The following is a 17412-nucleotide window of genomic DNA, read 5'->3' on the forward strand; positions in this document are numbered from 1 at the left end:
AGTAACCTACCAGGATCGGATTGGTGGAAACCCTGGTCTTTAATCATTTTCAAGCAATTATGGTGTTGTACTTGCTTATGCATCAAAAGTGATTTGAATTGTGGAGTGATGGCTTCAAAAGAGAGCCTGAGGTAAATGTGTCAATCCAGCTTATCTTCTCTACCTACTCACACATGGCCAACCGCGGAACCTTTTTACACACACAGTTGTTATTGTGACTTCTCTTGCTTAGTATTCCCCATTATGGAAACAGGAGGCTTAAAATGCAGAGAATGAACATTACTGTGTTTCCCTGAGTAGCATGACATACTTTGTCACTATGTTCTTTCCATACATTTTCATTATAAGTTGAATGTTATACCCCTTCTTAATAAATTTAATTTCAAAGAGCAATCCACTTCATGATAAATATTTATCCCAACATTCATGTTAAACTATACTAAACCACATATGATGTAGCTGCAGCTACTTGTCCCTGCTCCTCTGCTGTCTGCAGACAGGTCATCACGGGGGCACGCCGAGACGAGACACACCAACATACATGGCTGCAAACGCACACACACACCGGAACGCCAACCACCGCAGTGCAACTGTGCAATGGAACACGGTTGATCCGCTATCCGTATGGAGCGAGTGGGGAACGCACGTTCAACTTTTGTCCGTCCACTTCCACCGTTTTTATCAACAATCAATAACTTAACGATTGTAACGTCAGCCAGCTGTAGTCTGTGAACTTCTCCACACAGACTGTCAAACAGCGCTGCGTTATAGCCAGCAAATATATTTTTATTATTTCTCAATTTCCTGATCTGATCAAATGATCCAATTTATCTGTGACTTAAATCTGTGATTATTTGACTCAAATGAATGTACTTAAACAAATGTGTATGTAAAATGAAAACACAGTTTAAAGGAAAAGAGCAGCGATCATAGGAAGAGGGTGAAATGCACTGGCAGGATGTGACCTCCCCTCTCCCAATCTCATTACACCCCTCTCCCTCAAAAACTCTCTCCTCTCCTGTTTCACTGTTGCAATACAAAAATCTTTACCAGATTTAATTGGGGTTTCAGTAACTTAAGCATAATGATAATATTCTTTATAAAATGGTCAGAAATAAGTAATAGTCACCCCCAAAGGCCCATTCTGAGCCAGGAAAACCCTGAAGTTAATACAACATTCCAAACATTGAGAGTAACCAAACTTTCATGGATGTTTGTCTTGTTTTAAATTGGCTTCCTCCCCCACCATTAAACGATTTTACCCATCAAAAATACAACAACAGGAATAATCACCAGAGCACAAACATGGGGAGTCTGTAATACAACTATAATAAAATACTGCTGTCTGTTAGAAGCACACATTCCTGGAACAAATTACCAATACATATCAGAGGCTGTGACAACTATTTAATGTTTACCACACAACTCAAACATCCGCCAAAAACAATCCAGTCATGTACTCATGCATGGCCTGGGCCATGTGACTAAAAATCACAATGAATGAATGTCAAATAATTATTTCCTTTCAAATTGAAAGGTGGATTTTTTGATCCTGAGTTAAAGTTGAAGAAACCAGATGGTAAATTGGAGTTTAATTATTATTTTTAGTAACATGACAAACTGTAACATTTCACAATCATAAGGACAGTGCACAGGCTTGAAAACGCTGAGAAAAGTTAAATCGCAATAATTATAGTTTTATCACCCAGGCCTACTCATGCAGAAATTATCTGTTTCCTTCTCTGATACATGATCCAGGAGGAGGTCTGGCTTTTGCTACGTTTAAAGTGTATTTTATGTCACTCTGTTATTTGTAACGTATCTTATGTGTGACATGATGGCTTACATGTTATTACATGCTTCAGGACTACAGAGGAAATTTAGCTTTTGTGCTAATTCTGGCATATGTATTTGATTAATGTTAAAATTCCTAATTCAATAAATAAAAATGAATAAATGAACCATGGACTGCCACCAGTTCAAGCTCAGTACTAGAACTAGGTTCATTTTGGTGTGGAGGTTACGTGGAGTTTTTGGAGAGGTCATGCAGGGTGGGACTCAGTGTGAGACACTTAGTCATGCTACAGAAAAAAAGAACCATGATTGTAACAGAAACTCAAACTATTGCAAAGCTGACTCATCAGTTACATTTATTCTTCAAATAATTGTTGAAAGACGGATTCTCCCTTCTTTTGGTGGACCCACTTTTTATCATCTTATTGAATTTGGCAATTCTGCTCTATAAGAGACTTCCTAAAATATCTATTTTGACATTTGGGGAAAAAATAAATGAAAAAGGAGGGATTGTGAACTTGTGATGAACTCAGCAGAGGTCATCCAGTCAAGTAAAAAAGTGACAGCTACTTCTCACTCTTAAGGAAGGATTACTCTTTGCTCTACTTGTTGGCTACTGTGGCGCTGACACACACAAAAAAAAATGTTTTTTTCCAAGCATTGTCAAACTTTCAATGATTAATCAGCATTGAATCCCAATTGAAACACAAAAAAAATCCATAATACTTTTTTAATGAAGGCATCGTCAGTAGATAACCCATGGCTCTAGATCAATTAGATTTTTTAAAAATTGACAGATGCCTGATCCTTTTCCCTGATGACAACAAATGAGATCAGCTCCAAAGTTAGAAAACAAGATGAAGTGGATTTTGTTAGTCGCCATCAATCCGACTTTCTGTTCAGAATGTTGAAGTTCAACTTTCCCATTGCCTTGGATTGCATAACATTGGATGCTCTGTCCATACTGAATCCGTCAATGCATTCATATTTATAATCAATCCACAAACCAGTCAACTATACACTCCAGATCAAAAAAGAGATGAATCCTCTTGAGTGAACTATCATCCTACGTTGGGAGTTTTTTAACACAGCAAATATGTTTTATATTGAAATGTCATTCTCTGATTATTTTCTGAACATTACATAATACTTAGCCAAAACCAGCATGGTTGCATAGTGTTGATAAAATGTATTCTTAACAGATACTTACAGCCTCTAAGGCAAGTTATGATAACTCCTAATTTCTTCTCCCTGAATCAGCTTTTAATGTGAACAAGGGGAATAAAATGGGAAGCAGTTGCAAGCTTTTGTTCACACCTTAAAAAAAAGTCACTCTGAAGAAAACAATCAGACACTTAAAACGGCTTGTATTTCAGATTCAGATTGTAAATTTCCCCATTGTGGGATAAATAAAGAATTATCTTATCTTATCTTCAGATTCAGACAACTTTATTTATCCCAGAAGGGCAATTCAGTTTCCCAGCCTACCGAGCCATTGAAAAACACAAAGATAACATTAATGAAACAAGCACATCACAGCAGCATTCAAACAGTTACATTCACATATTTGAGATTTCAGTGGCCTGTCGTAACAATCCACATGATTAAGCCTCACTGCATCAAATAACCTTTTACATCAAATGAAATGAAACTACCATCATGTCACCTCACTAATGAATATTTTTCCACTTCATTTGATCACTGCATCTGTTGGCCCAGAGACACAACGCCATGCTACGTTCATGTGTTTAGATGTCTTCAGCATGTGTTGAAGCTCCTTGAGTCTCTTCTCATTACAAGTGTGTAGTGCTTGATAGAGAAGAAGTGAGCTGTGAACATGTTGCTAATTAGTGCCAAACATGAGGGTAAATGAGGCGGGCTTGCGTCTGTAATTAGCTTCATCAGCATCAGTGGGCAGATTTCATTCTGCACTGTCTGCTTAGCTCAGGGAAAGCCACTGTGTTCCACAGGACATACAAGGACTTCATTGTACAATACACATGGGAATAACTTCCAAATACATAAACACACCAATATTCTTGCCCAGTGTTTTGCTGTACTTGTTTGTTCCATCTCTCAAGTGTGTATTGGCAGATAGAATCAGCTGACAGATCACACAAACAAACAAATAAATGCACATTTTTCCCAGTGAACCACTAAATCGTAATGTGCTGTTGGCAAATAAATCTCTGTTCTATGAGCCAAATATGTTTAAATGAAATCCATGTCCAAATTGAGAGAGAGAATAGGTTCATTGTGTTGCTGACTGAAGGCTGGCTGGCTAAAGACAGAGGTGGCTGGCAGTCTGCCTGGCTGGGTAACAAGCTCACTCGTGACCCATGTGACAATGAGTGGCCAAGTTGAGCCTGTGTATGAGCGAGCAAGCATGACCTCACGCCACCTCCGCTGTCCAGACAAGGCACAATGCTGCCAGAGCTAAATGTCAGCAGGACAAAAAAAACACAGATTTCTGTCACATAGATGTCAACATTAGGCAATAGTTCAGAAAATCGATCCTAAATACAGAAACTAACCATGAAATGTGTTTTGTTTTTGTCAAAGAAGTTATTTATCGTTTTGCAAAATGCCACTTACAAACAGTTAAAAGGGAAAGTGGAAATATTTTTCTCGGGAAAAGTCCTGCTTAAGAATAAATTCTTTCCATTGTAAGCGTATTGTACAGCTTTACACTGGGCAGCTTAGTAACACACTAAATTCGTAGCTATAGATTTTGTGCATTTACATACGACCTTCTGGACATCTGATCATGATCACTAAAGTTCCTATTTTTGTGCATGATACTAAAGAATGAAGCTAAAGATGTTCCTTAATCGTAAGGTTTTTGTTCAACAGCAACACTTTAACATTGCTTTACTAGGCCACCTTAAAGTAGCAGCTCCTGACTGAAATGAGTTTATAAATGCTGTGCGACTTAGAGCTTTATTCTCCTTAGCTATTTAAGACCAAATAAACAAGGGACATTACATAATGGCTTCTTAAAGATCAGAAGTAGTGTTCAGTTTGTAGAATAAAATGCTTGTTTGCTTAAAGCGTACTCCACAAAATAATCATTTCACTTTATCACATTCACAAAAAAAAGAAGCTTTTCCAGTTTGTTTCCCTCAAAAAAAAGTGTTTTCTCCTACATATGTAAATTGTGTGTTTGTCAGGTGTTCTATTTTAAATAATTTGCAGAGCACTTGTGAGGAATGTTCATTTTGTGTTGATCTTTCTGGCCCTGTGGACATAATACTCCTTTACTCATTGCTAATCCTGCCGTGTATGTGTGGCATAAGTATTCTTATCTAACCAAATATTTCATCCTGCTTAATTTTAACCATCTACCATACAAGTCGCCATGGAACTCGTCTGGGGAAAATACAGACAATAGCTCTTTCAGTCTGCAGGCTGCAAATCTCTTTGATGGAATCTGACTAGATGGCAGTGGTGTCAGGCGTTAAAAATAACTCAAGAAATGATGACCCAGTTAGCTTTTTTTTTGGTCATTTTGGGTCACTACTGCATTAAATTATGACTGATTTATAGCCAGTTAAAACTCCTCATTGTGTATTTCAGTTAGAAATGTCTTCTGAAATGACTCTGTTTATTTGCTACTTTAAATCTAAGAAGGTATTTCAATCTGCACAGCCTTATGTTCAGGGGCATGTCCAGACTTTTTGGACTGGGGTGGACTGAAAACTATGAGCTGCCTGTTGCAACATAAGTCCCACCTCTGGTAAGGCAAATAGCCAATCACAGTTAGGGATTCTGGGGTGGCACCTCGGGTGGCCAATAAGATTTCAAGTCGGGCCCATGCCACCCCTGGTCCCCCTCTCTGGACACGCCCCTGCTTATGTTCCTTTAAGAGAAGTGTGATCCTTCTCTTTGACTTGTATAATAGAAAGATATGTTTTATTATACCACAGTAGTACTTAAGACATCTTGTTGTGGAGCCCAGTTCTCTGTATCATCTTGCTGTTTTACATGATTTCAGATTGTTTTCTGGACTTTTGCTGTTGTCTCTGGAAGTTTGTTCTTGAAGTCTTTGCGTTCAACGGCGTCTTTAATACTTAGACAGTATGTTGTTTAATCTTTTATCGGCCAAGGTTTTAAATGGTTCATATTATAAAACGAATTGATAACACAAATTTGTTTTTGTATGGTTGAAATGTGAAAATTTTCTTAAAAACTTGAACTGATTTACCCTTACAAAGTTATGCACCCTCAGAAACATCGTAAAGTCTTGACCAAGTATGTTCCTCATTGGGCGTTTTGATTTTCCTGAACGGTTTAGAAGTTTGTGGCAGGTATTTAGTCCAAGCAAGTGGTGAGTGGGAGTGGGGTTTCATTACATCTGAGTTGTTTGTTTGTGGTAGATGCTGTTGAACTGGGGTGCTGGTGGCGCAGTGATTAGTGCGTGCCCCATGTGTGGAGGCTATAGTCTTCCAAGCGGGCGGCCCAGGTTTCAAATCACACCTGTGGCTCCTTTCCCGCATGTCATACCTCCATTAAAGGCACAAAAAGCCCCCCCCCCCCCCCCCGCCCCCCCCCCCCACCAACACAGGTACACATGTAAATGGACTTGTGAATGGGAAATAAGGAACATAATACACTTGTGCTCAGTTTTCTAGATGGATAAAATGAAGACACAATAATGTATTGATTATATATTTTTGAAAATATGATGCGTCATCTCTTTTTTTGTTTTTTTTTTATAATTTGGGTTTTTATAAATTCTCCAAAGCCTGAGCCAGAATGCTAGATCCCTTGGACTTTATTTATTTTGTCACTGCCTGGAATGTTGCTAGTCACTGTTTTTTAACCTCATAGAAATAAATTAATTTCACCATGAATGTAATCCTAGCTCCCTCTGTGCAGGGGCCCAGACCAATTACTGAGATTTTCTAGTGAAGTGATAACGAAATGCTCTATCACTGGCTACCAATTTGAGAAGTCTACCTCCTCCGTTTGTGTGCTTCCCTTTGAATTATTCTTGTTTCTCTTGCTTGATTTAAAGAATGTAGGGCCTGCATCATTGGCAAATGTTGTTTATAGTCAGAAGTCACACACATTTTAAGTTTAGTCAGTGTTGTTTTCAGATATTGAATTTAGTATTGGGCAGCAACTTAAAGTTATTTATAGTTTGGTTAAATAGAACATTCATTTACACGATGGGATGTATTATTTTGTCTATAGATTGGTACAGATATCCAATTATTAAATTTCATTTGTAACCAAAGTTGTTTTTTCCAACTAACAGTCCAATATATATCCCTAAGTATTCGACATTTCTCACAAGTCGAGATCCTGGAACCAGAGAATCTTTGGCATTTTTATGCTTTAATTATTTGTGATAATAAGAACGTCAAAAATCATAACTGATATTTTCTTTTCTAAGTTTATCTCTAATTTGTCATCTCTGCCTTCTTTTCAGACACTGACTCAGTTGGAGTACTGCGATGACCAGCAAGCATCATAGCCATGCAGAGAGCGCTCACTCCACAGAAAAGAAGCCATCCACTGCATCCCCCAAGCTCCATGTCCAGCGATCGCTGTCGAAGGAGAACATCACTATCCACTTCTCAGCTCTTGGGAAGGAGGAAGAAGAGGAGGAAGAAGAGTTGTACATTACCTCCGTCTCAGCTACCTCAGCCATTCGGAATGACTCAAACATTGTGACAGCTTTAGAAGCAAGCGAGGAGATGTTTGAAGGGGTAACACCAGACTCCAGACTTTCTTTAGTTTCTAGAAAACACACCGACAGTTTACCCACAGACACGCCGTCATTGGATGTTGCTGAGAATAAAGGCTCAACTTCTTCCTCTTCTCCTTCTAAATCTTCAAGCTTTCCCTCCAGCGACAAACCGTTTCTCAGTTTGGTGAAGTCTCTCTCCTCTGACATGGAGACTTGTGAGGGGATCCCCTCTGTTGCTGCTCCTACAGTTAGGCATCGGCACCTAATGAAGAACTTTGTCAAATCTTTATCTTCAGATACATCCCAGGACACATCCTCCTCCTCCACCTCGTCCTCCACGCCCTACCGTCTTCCAGAATCCCGCCTCAACCTGCAACTTTTCAAGCAATTCACACAGTCCCGGTCTGGTGGCACATCATCAGCAAGTGATTCAAAAACAGCCCCTTCCTCTCCGTTGACCTCACCAGACAATCGCAGCTTTTTCAAAGTCTCAGAAGTGGAGGCCAGGATTGAAGACACCAAGCGGCGTCTCTCTGAGGCCATCTCCGAACCACTCCAGCTGCTGAGTAAGATCATCGATGAGAGGAGCAGCAGTCTGTCTAGTAGCAGCCTTTACCGGCCCAAGGCCCTCTCTGCCAGTGCTACAGAGCTCTCCAACATAAGTTCTGTCAATGGTCACCCGGAGAGCAACAACAATTACTGCATCAAGGAGGAAGAAGGAGGTGACTGGGAGGCAGAGAGCCCCAACAGCCATGCTCCTGCTGAACTGCCTGATCCTCCCAGTGCTGACACCGAGTGCCCCAACAAACCCTCTTCACTGTCCATGTCATTGGACAAATGCTCCATGTCTGCTCTTGCCAAACAAGAGGATGAGGACTTTTGCATTCTTTACAACAAAGACTTTGACATTTGCACAGAGACAGATGGTGAGGGTGATAGAACTCTTGATTCTGGAAGCGGGAGCCCAACTAAAGTGCCACTAAGTGGTAGTACTGAACCATGCAGTGAAGATGAATCACAAAGCATTGAGCCGGCACCAAGTGTTCCACACTACACTCTCATCATCCTTACTCTTGTGGTCTATGGGTGTTTTGTGTTACCGCTTCCCACTTACGTCGGAGGAGTTCTGCTTGGGATCGCTCTGGGGTTCCTTTTAGCCATAGGTGTGGTCTGGTTGACAGGACCAAAACCTTCCGACAGACGCTTTAGACATTCCAGATTTCATGGGAAGTTCTGGAATCTGAACAAGTTGGACATTAAGGAACCAGAAATCTATAAGGTCAGTCAATATTTCAAATGTTCAAATTTCTAGCTGATGAATGTGTTTCTTTCAAATGAAAAACCCATTTTTATGTCTTCCCAAGATGATCTTTCTCTCTTGTCTAGAAATGTAAATTTTATTTTAATTTTTTTATTTTATTTTTTGGAGTGTGGGATATATCACTTTCAATGCAAATGTTATCTTTATAAATAAATAAATCCGGGCACTATAATGTAATTCAATAGTTATGGTTTGCTGTGAATAAAAGCTGCACAGTTTTATAATGAAGTGACAAATCAAAAAATAAACTGGATGTGGGCTTATTTTAGAGAGTGGAACTTCAAAGCCTACCACATAAAGACTCTTTCTCAACAGTATGAAGTTTCGACAGACAGGTCACCTTTTATAGAAAGATTAAACATGTGTGACAACACACTGTTAATGGATATTCACACTGCCGTCTTTTTTTGGCACAGGTTTGGATTGTTAACTTCTCTTTGCTTGTAGTTGTTCAAAAAGCAATTCTCTGCGCAAATATTGAAACGTAGAGAGAATACAATTGTTAAAAAGACTCATCTTTATGAAAAAAACATACAGTACCTTTTTAGATTTTAAAATGTAACTCTTTTGAGAGAATTATTGTGTTGCAACTCAATCCTAGTACATGTAATCTACATAATGTAAAATGGAGATTTCTCCCCTCTAGGGCTGGATGAATGAGATCTCCAACTACGACCCCGAGACATACCATGCCACACTGACGCAGTCTGTGTTTGTCCGGTTGGAGGGCTCCATCATTCGTCTTTCCAAACCCAATCACAACATTGCACGCCGTGCAACACATAATGAACCAAAACCTGATGTCACCTACATCAGCCAGAAGATCTATGACCTCACAAACAGCAAAGTATGTGATCAGTAAATTATTTCTTTTCTTTGGTTAACCTTTCTGCAGCATGGTTAAAAGTCATCTGTCGTTACTAATCAATGTACTGTACACCTATGTGAGCCTAGTCCAAGGCATGTTGAATGTGTCTATTTTAACTTAGATAAGGACAAATGTTTACAGAATTGGATATAGTGCTAAAACTCTTCAAAAAGTATTTGAAAAATGCATGATTTTTTGGGGAAAAATGTTTGAACTTTGTTATTCTCATGTCTGTCTTCCATTATCTTTCAAGGTATACGTAGTGCCTCAGAGTCTGGCCAGGAAGCGTGTATGGAACAAAAAATACCCCATCTGCATAGAACTCAGCAAACAGGATGACTTCATGTCTAAGGCCGAGGGTGACCGGTGGGAGCCCAGTGAGAGCCCCAGCACGAGGGACAGAGGAGAGGGCGCAGGAGGAGCACAGGATCGAAGGTCTTCATCCAGCAGAGACCTGACCCTCTACCTGTTTGGAAGGACTGGGAGGGAGAAGGAGGAGTGGTTCCAGCGCTTTCTCTCAGCGTCCAAGCTCAAGGCCGATTTAAAGAAAGCCACAGGCGTTGCAGTGTGCAAGAGCGGTGAGCAAAACTGACATCATCTTTTTCTTGTTTCTCTCACTAACATCCTGGTGATTTGTGCCATTATAAGAAGTATTTAGAATATAAAGAATTTTAGTGTTTTAATTATCTGTTAATTTCCATGCAGTGTTAAATTAATATTGATGTTTTGTTTTCTCTGTTCTATTTTTCTTTTTCTTCTAACTTGTGAGCTATGGGACACTCCTGAATTTCCGGATTTGTTTCCTGCAGTTAAAGAGAAAATATAGGGGGAAACTGTTTGTCTTGTTTCATTTGTCCACTGCTTTCTCCTCTTTTCCCAAATTTTGAACTGTCTTAAAATTAAGATTAAAACTTTCAACTGTCTTTGAAAGTTTTAATCATAAACTATACCACCAGCGTATTGACAAAATCTGACATTTTAAAATCATTTTTAAGAGCTGCTGTTCGTTAAAAAAACGACTACACAATGTACAAATATACCACGTAGGGCCCTTTAAACATTTTTAATCAGTTAGCTAATAACTCAAGTGAGACACAGGTTGAACTACCCAGTGAACTTTGAAGCATCTTCTGCATCCCTGTACCTTCTGGAAATCATGTTTTTGTAAAAACAATCCTTAAACCGGTTCGTGTTTGGACTTTTATTCAGCTCCACATTGAAATTGTTCAAAAGTTTTACACCACTAATTGATATGGAAACACTGTGTTGTGTGTTGGCTAGAATTTTGAGATTTAGTTTTAGAATAGTTAAGCCTAACTTCGATATCAAATACAACCAAACTTGTGCAACTTTTCATTCTAATTAAAAAAAACTCAGCTGTTATTCTGTGCCCTTGATGTGCTTTGAAGTGCTTTACATGACTGCACTTTCATTTTCTTTGTTGCATTTTAGGGATTTTTAACTTATAACTACACTGCAATCTGTTCTGTCATTAAAATGTATGTATTTAATTAAATTCAATCTGTCTCAAGTTTGAGCAGTTTTGAATCCAAAAAATCATTCGGTGCAGTATTTAACTGCTGACTTGTTTTTGTAGCGCCCACGGTTCTGAACTCTCACAGTCGCAGCAGCAGCCGGGGCAGTTTGGATGAACTGGCATCTCAGCCAAAGTCAAAGGACTCCTCAGCCTCCTCATCCACAGCAGGCATTGCCAAAGCGAAGCCACTACTGGACTACAGTGTATATATGGCCTCCATGCTGCCAAACCAGGCAGCAGTGAGCCCTGCAGCTACCAGCCCTGCTCCTCAGAGTCCTCAGAGCAGCCCGGGGTCTGATAAGAAGGTAACACATCTTCCATTTACACTATGAACACCTTTAAAATTCTTCTCACTGGTGACCTACTTGTTATCTATTTGCAATTTAACCGAGTTGTGTTAGAGTGCAAAGTCACGACAAACAATGACCTAGTGATGAAGATGATCCATCTTGAAATATAGAGGGGTAAAGGGTTGTATTGTAAGGGAGGTGAATTTTTCAGAACATTGAACTGATGTATGAAATTCTTTATTTTTTCCTGACTAATGTTGATATGAATTGCTGTGTCTTTAGCTTCAGAGCACCACTTCAGCTCCTGTGCAGCCCTGTGTGGAGGAGGAGGATGATAATGTTGCCTGGGTGAATGCGGCTCTCGGCCGTGTCTTCTGGGACTTCCTGAGCGAGCCCCACTGGGCTGAACTGGTCTCCAACAAGATTCAGATGAAACTCAGCAAGATACGGGTGAGTGAAACAAGGCCGTTACAACCTTTCACTGCAACAATGTGGATTTAAACAGGCGGTAAAGAAACAGGTCAATTAGAGTGTATAGAGAAGTTATACATGAATTTAGATGTGTGCGTCCTTTTTTCACCTATCGAAAATACTCTTTAGGGCTTTTTTTTTTTCATCATTGATTATTTAACTTCATACACTTGAATACTTTATGTACAGTGTGCTCAGATGAGTTGTATACTTTTCTGTGTTTTCAGTTACCATATTTCATGAATGAGCTAACCCTGACAGAACTGGACATGGGCTCAGCCACTCCCAGAATTCTCCGGGCGTCCAAACCCTCCATTGACTACCGAGGTAAGAGAAAAATCATGAAGGCCAAAAAACACACACATACTCAGCTGTTACTGAAGAGAGATACTGGTATGTCTGGCTACTTACACGATGTGATCGGTGCATTGAGGTATATGTTTGCTATTCTGGGAAGTTCTGATTAATTGTACAATATGTATTTCTGCACAGAGCTCATTTAGATGATCATTGTTTGAACGTGACACCCCTCTGGTGAGTTAGTTACATATTAGAGATAATGAAGCCAAACACGTGGTAAGGCTAGTTTGTTTTCACTGATGTGTTTTCATGGAGTTTACTCAGAGTTAAGAAGTGTTAGAGGAAATAGTGTTTTTGAGGTGATGAACTTGCACCCTGCCCATCCCCCTCACTGCATTTGTGAGGTAGCAGTTAGCACACATGCTTGTATTCCATCACATGGAAATACACTACACAAATAATTAGCTTCTGTGTTCAATTCTAATGTGTAGCCAATGTGTTAATGCTGAACATGAATTATTCTCCCAACAAAGCAGAGAGATTTTCAGAGAGATTTTCTAAGCTGCTGTTAAAAGTCTTTATTGGAAAGGCTAAACATTTAGCCATTTACAAAGTAACAAGGTCATTAAAGGAAGTAACATTTTCACACATGCAACACGTAAGTATTCAACTTCCATGCACAACATTTAGATTGGCTTTGATTTCCAAGCCAGTATTTAAACACTCAGTGTACACCCCAGATGAGATGGACAGGAGGTAGAGTTGTTCAATCCCGATTGTTCTGTTTGTGTGTCCAAGCATCCTTGGACAAGACATTGGCTTGTTTGGTGGTGTTATTTCAAAGTGCTTTGGATAGATGCAGCAATACAACAACATCTTTGCAGAGGCTTAACTTCTATATCTTATGTCTGTTTTTTGTCAGCAATATTTTGAATTGAATTATACTAAAATAAAACAAGGAAAAATAGAAATCAATGAGGAAATAGAAGGCTCGCCTAGTCACATTATTCTAATTCTTATTATGAAAGGGGGTGGGGTCAGTTCATGGCGGTTTAAGGTTCACTTGTTATCTCGGAACAGCTTGGCTGGATCCTCCAGTATACGGAGTAAACAAAACAAAGCTTCTTAAAAAGCAAGAGTCATGCCACATTTCACAATTTGTATCCCTCAGTGGAAAAAACTGCTTGAATAATCTGAGGTTTTAAAAAAAGGTGAGATGACTTTATTTGATCAAGCCGAGCAGAGAGCAAATACATTTATCAGATTAAAAAAAGACTTATCTAACATAAATGTATTGTTTTGAGTGTACATTTCACATTCTGCATTGTAACAGTTGTTGACCGTTGCTTTCTCGGTCTCTGAGATTTTATTTTTAGTTACCTAAATTACTTTTCATAACAAGAATTAGAGCATTGTCAAAATCTTTCCAAAATACAAGATATTGTTTTCTATTTCACGATCTTGCAGCACGACAAGGAGTATAAACTCTCAAATTGGGACAATACTTTTGCAATCTTCTGACATGGGCAGAAGTGGCCTTTTGTCTAAAGACTGGTAACGCCGCCTTTTATTTTTTTTAATCTTCTTGTTGTGATTAATAAAATCATGTTACTACAGCAATGTCTGAATGCAAAAATATGCTTTTATTCTAAAAAAAGCAGCAGCTGTATTCATCCAATGAAAACCATTCTGTGCAAGCTGAAGTGCTTACACATATAACCATCAGAGCAGACATCACAAACAAGTAATGAAAGTGCAGAGAGTAATAAAAGGCAGAGTGTTATGTCATCGTCCTGTTAGGATTCATCTCTAGTGGTGTCACAGATCTTAAATCCCACTGTTTGGATTGGAACAGATTTTGATCACGGATAGGATTGTTTTTTTTGGATCGTGTTACAAAAGGTGTGTGTTTAAAAATATGACTCAAACTCCTCTATTGGAGGAAAGTTGTACTGAAGCTCTTTGAAAACAACGCTCTCGATATGTTTTTTTTAAATGCAGTTTCAGAGGTATAACCAAATTTGATTGGTTAGTGAGCTCTAAGCTGAGTACAATACAATCCAGCCCTAAGCACTTTAGTAGGTCTTATGGTTATCTGTGGAGGCTTAGCTATGTGAGGTCTCAGCTTTGTGATGGACTGTACATTTGCTTGGAGCAATACCACTGATATTTTGCCTAAAATAAAAGCTGAACTTTGAAGCAAACTGTGTTCTATTTTTTGATCAGTGGGAGCTGTGTTTGTCATTTGAAGGAGTCACTCGATGGTCATTCAGCTCTGAGTCAGCACTGAGCTTTCAATCCCTTCATGCAATATTTTTTTTCCTCTTCTCTCTTTATCCTGCAACAGATCTGTCTCATCGTCCGTTTCACATGTCTCTGACTGTCTTCCCTGTTTTCTCTCTTTCCCTTTTCATTTCATCTTCCTCTTTGTGTCCTTACTCACTCTTTAGTCTCACTGCCCCCCCCAATGCTGTGAGTCACTGGCTTTTTTATCCCGGCAGCACTCACATTACCCTATAATCAGAGCAGGAATTGATTGCATCTCCAACTGAGATGTCATTTGTTGGAGCTGTTCCAGGCAAAACACACTTCAACAGCCACTTTAAAGGAACCCTGTGTACTAAAGCTACCCTAATGTTGATGTTGCTGAGAGGTCATCAGCTTCTGATTGCCGCCCTCTACACAGAAGGTAGAGGTATATGCTCTGAAATCCTGTTATTCCTATTTTATGTTGTGTATTTCGATCATAACTAGACTTGATAATTGAAAACTTTCTGGTCAGTTTTGATTCATTTTTTTTTAATTTCCACTAGAATTACAATGGTTGTATCTTCCAAGCGTCTCAGGTTCTGCCTTTGCCTCGTCTCACCCCGCTTCCTTTCCTGGAATAAACATGCTGAGTGCATTGGATCAATGAACCTCTCCAGCTGTGTGTGTCTGTGTGCGAATCTCTACATGGCATGGGCACTTGTACTTTTGATTTAGTGCCCATTGCTAATTGCATAACAGTGGTAACCCTGTATTTCTTTGATGGATGCACAACCCTAACTCCTGCAGTGTGCTTCTACCCTATTTAAGGAAGCACTACACCACTGCCCCCCCCCCAGCTTGCACCCAGGCTTTTCAATCCTTTCCTCCAACAAACCTAAACCCATCTAGACACAGTCATTTTATCTACCACCTCACAATGGACAGGCAGGCAGGTGCAGCAAAGCCCACTATGTTGGGCAGACTCAGACAGTTCAAACTGTGTCTTTGTTCCATAGTCAAACTGAATTTTTGAACCCTCTGTTTTTATTTATTCTTTCTCCAAGTTATTCTCTGCTTTAACTTTAGCAGAACTCTGTTTCTCTCTGATTTTCTTTCACCCTGTGACACTCTTTGCATGATCTCATCATTTTGCACAACCAACTGGGGTTTCAGGACTTAACGGAGCATTCAGTTTCAGGGACCTCTTCTAGTGCTGTGTGTTTTAAACCACAGATGTTGGCACAATAGCAACAGTTTCTTGAAACTATTTTCTCATGGACCCAAAGAGAAACCTGGAGTCACCTGGTTCTGTACCCTATACTCCTCGGCCATGTGAACTGTTGTTAAGTAAGATATCTAAATATTAGAAAAAACTTGTGTTACTGTGCACTTAATGATGTTCTATATGTTTGTACTCATTGTCTAGACTTTGCATGGTATACATTCACGTTTCTTGATTTAAACCACGTTCCATACAATGTGCTTTGAATTCCTTCTTTTAACCTGTTTTTTTTAATCCTTTGTCCTTTGCTGCCTCCCAGTGGTGCAAGGAAGAAACACCATGGTAGTCATGTTTATTTTTGGGCTCTTTGTATGCAAGAGCATGTGATCCTGTGTTGAACAAAAAGAAGAAAAATAAAAAGTGTGTAGCATGTAAAGCCCGCCCAAAGTTTGTCAGGGGTTGGATTGAGGCTGTTGGGGGAGGGTTTATGTTATCCAGATTATAGCAAGTTTTGGTAAAGTAGAGGACAAAGCAGGGAAAAAGAGAGCGAGCGAGATAGAGCTGTGTACGCAGCCAGTCCCCCCCCCTGCCTGCTGATATCAAACGGGGGCTAGGGGGGAGATTGTGTGCTCCCCAACTGTTTCCCCTCTGTTCAAAGGACCTTGTGATCTGCTCCTTCACAGACTCTTTGGCGGAGTATTTCTCGTTTTAGTGGATGGATCAAGAAAATCAAATCTGTTGGGGTCTCAACTTCTAGGATGCTTGGGGGGGGGTGCAAGAGAATGGCGTCACAGAAAATGCAAGACAGCAAGGGTAGAGCCTAAGAATAAATGTGGAAACAAAGGAGTAAGACAGAGCGAGAGATTCAACATACAAGAGAAGGGAAGTGGCCTGAACTGCATTGAACATGAGATAAACGGGATCTGTCACTAAAGTATCATCACTGATGAGTACAGCGTTCACTGTAAATCAGTCTCATTTCTGTGGACCTTCCCCCCTGCTGTAGTTTCACTTCTGTCATGTTCTCTCAGATAAACATTTCATGAAACTATTGTGCTTCCCTTCAGGTCTGTGGTTTGACCTGGAGCTCTCCTACAGCGGCTCCTTCCTGATGACCCTGGAAACCAAGATGAACCTCATCCGCCTGGGCAAGGAGGGAGAGAGTGTCCGCTTAGGAGAATTTGGCAAAGATGGGTAAGACAGTCAAAGTCTTCTAGATGACGGACACATTCTTAAAAAATAAATCAAGGTTCATTTTTTTCAGTTGAATGATTTAAGACCTTTTTTCTGCTCTACCTGTTTTTTCTGCTCTACCTATATTAATCTGTACATTCTGTCTGGCTCACTCTTGTTTTCTATATCTTTGCTGTCTTCTCTACACTCTCTTCTCTCTTCACTGCTGCTTCCTCTCTGGTTGGATTCTGCCTTTAACACAACTGCTAAATGGGTGTATTCCTGCTCTCGGTGAGTGCTGCATGATTCTAAAAACAATAAATATACTGCTCATGTCTCGTTCTTTTATTTGTATGTCTACAGTCTTTTCTCATTTTATGAAACCACCTAACACTTTTTTATTTCTTAATGTATCAGTGTTTCTGTGTTTACAAATTTGATCCTCAACAAAGGAGGAGTAGATACAGGAGAGATGCACTCTGCCTCATCTG

The 17412-nt window shown here is 39.7% G+C and overlaps 1 protein-coding gene across 2 annotated transcripts in view; it reads left to right on the forward strand.

Moving 5' to 3' along the window:
* Positions 1–17412, forward strand: part of LOC110004253 (testis-expressed protein 2) — a 34978-nt gene that overhangs the window by 12047 nt on the left and 5519 nt on the right. For both annotated transcript variants that reach the window (XM_065961983.1, XM_065961945.1), the window contains exons 3-9: positions 7229–8768; positions 9457–9657; positions 9932–10256; positions 11276–11520; positions 11788–11955; positions 12204–12303; positions 16816–16942. In XM_065961983.1, coding sequence (XP_065818055.1) covers positions 7254–8768; positions 9457–9657; positions 9932–10256; positions 11276–11520; positions 11788–11955; positions 12204–12303; positions 16816–16942 — 2681 coding nt within the window. In that variant the 5' untranslated portion in view covers positions 7229–7253. The remainder of the gene's footprint in view (positions 1–7228; positions 8769–9456; positions 9658–9931; positions 10257–11275; positions 11521–11787; positions 11956–12203; positions 12304–16815; positions 16943–17412) is intronic.

This window comes from Labrus bergylta, chromosome 1 (genome assembly GCF_963930695.1).
Source record: "Labrus bergylta chromosome 1, fLabBer1.1, whole genome shotgun sequence".
Taxonomy (NCBI): domain Eukaryota; kingdom Metazoa; phylum Chordata; class Actinopteri; order Labriformes; family Labridae; genus Labrus; species Labrus bergylta.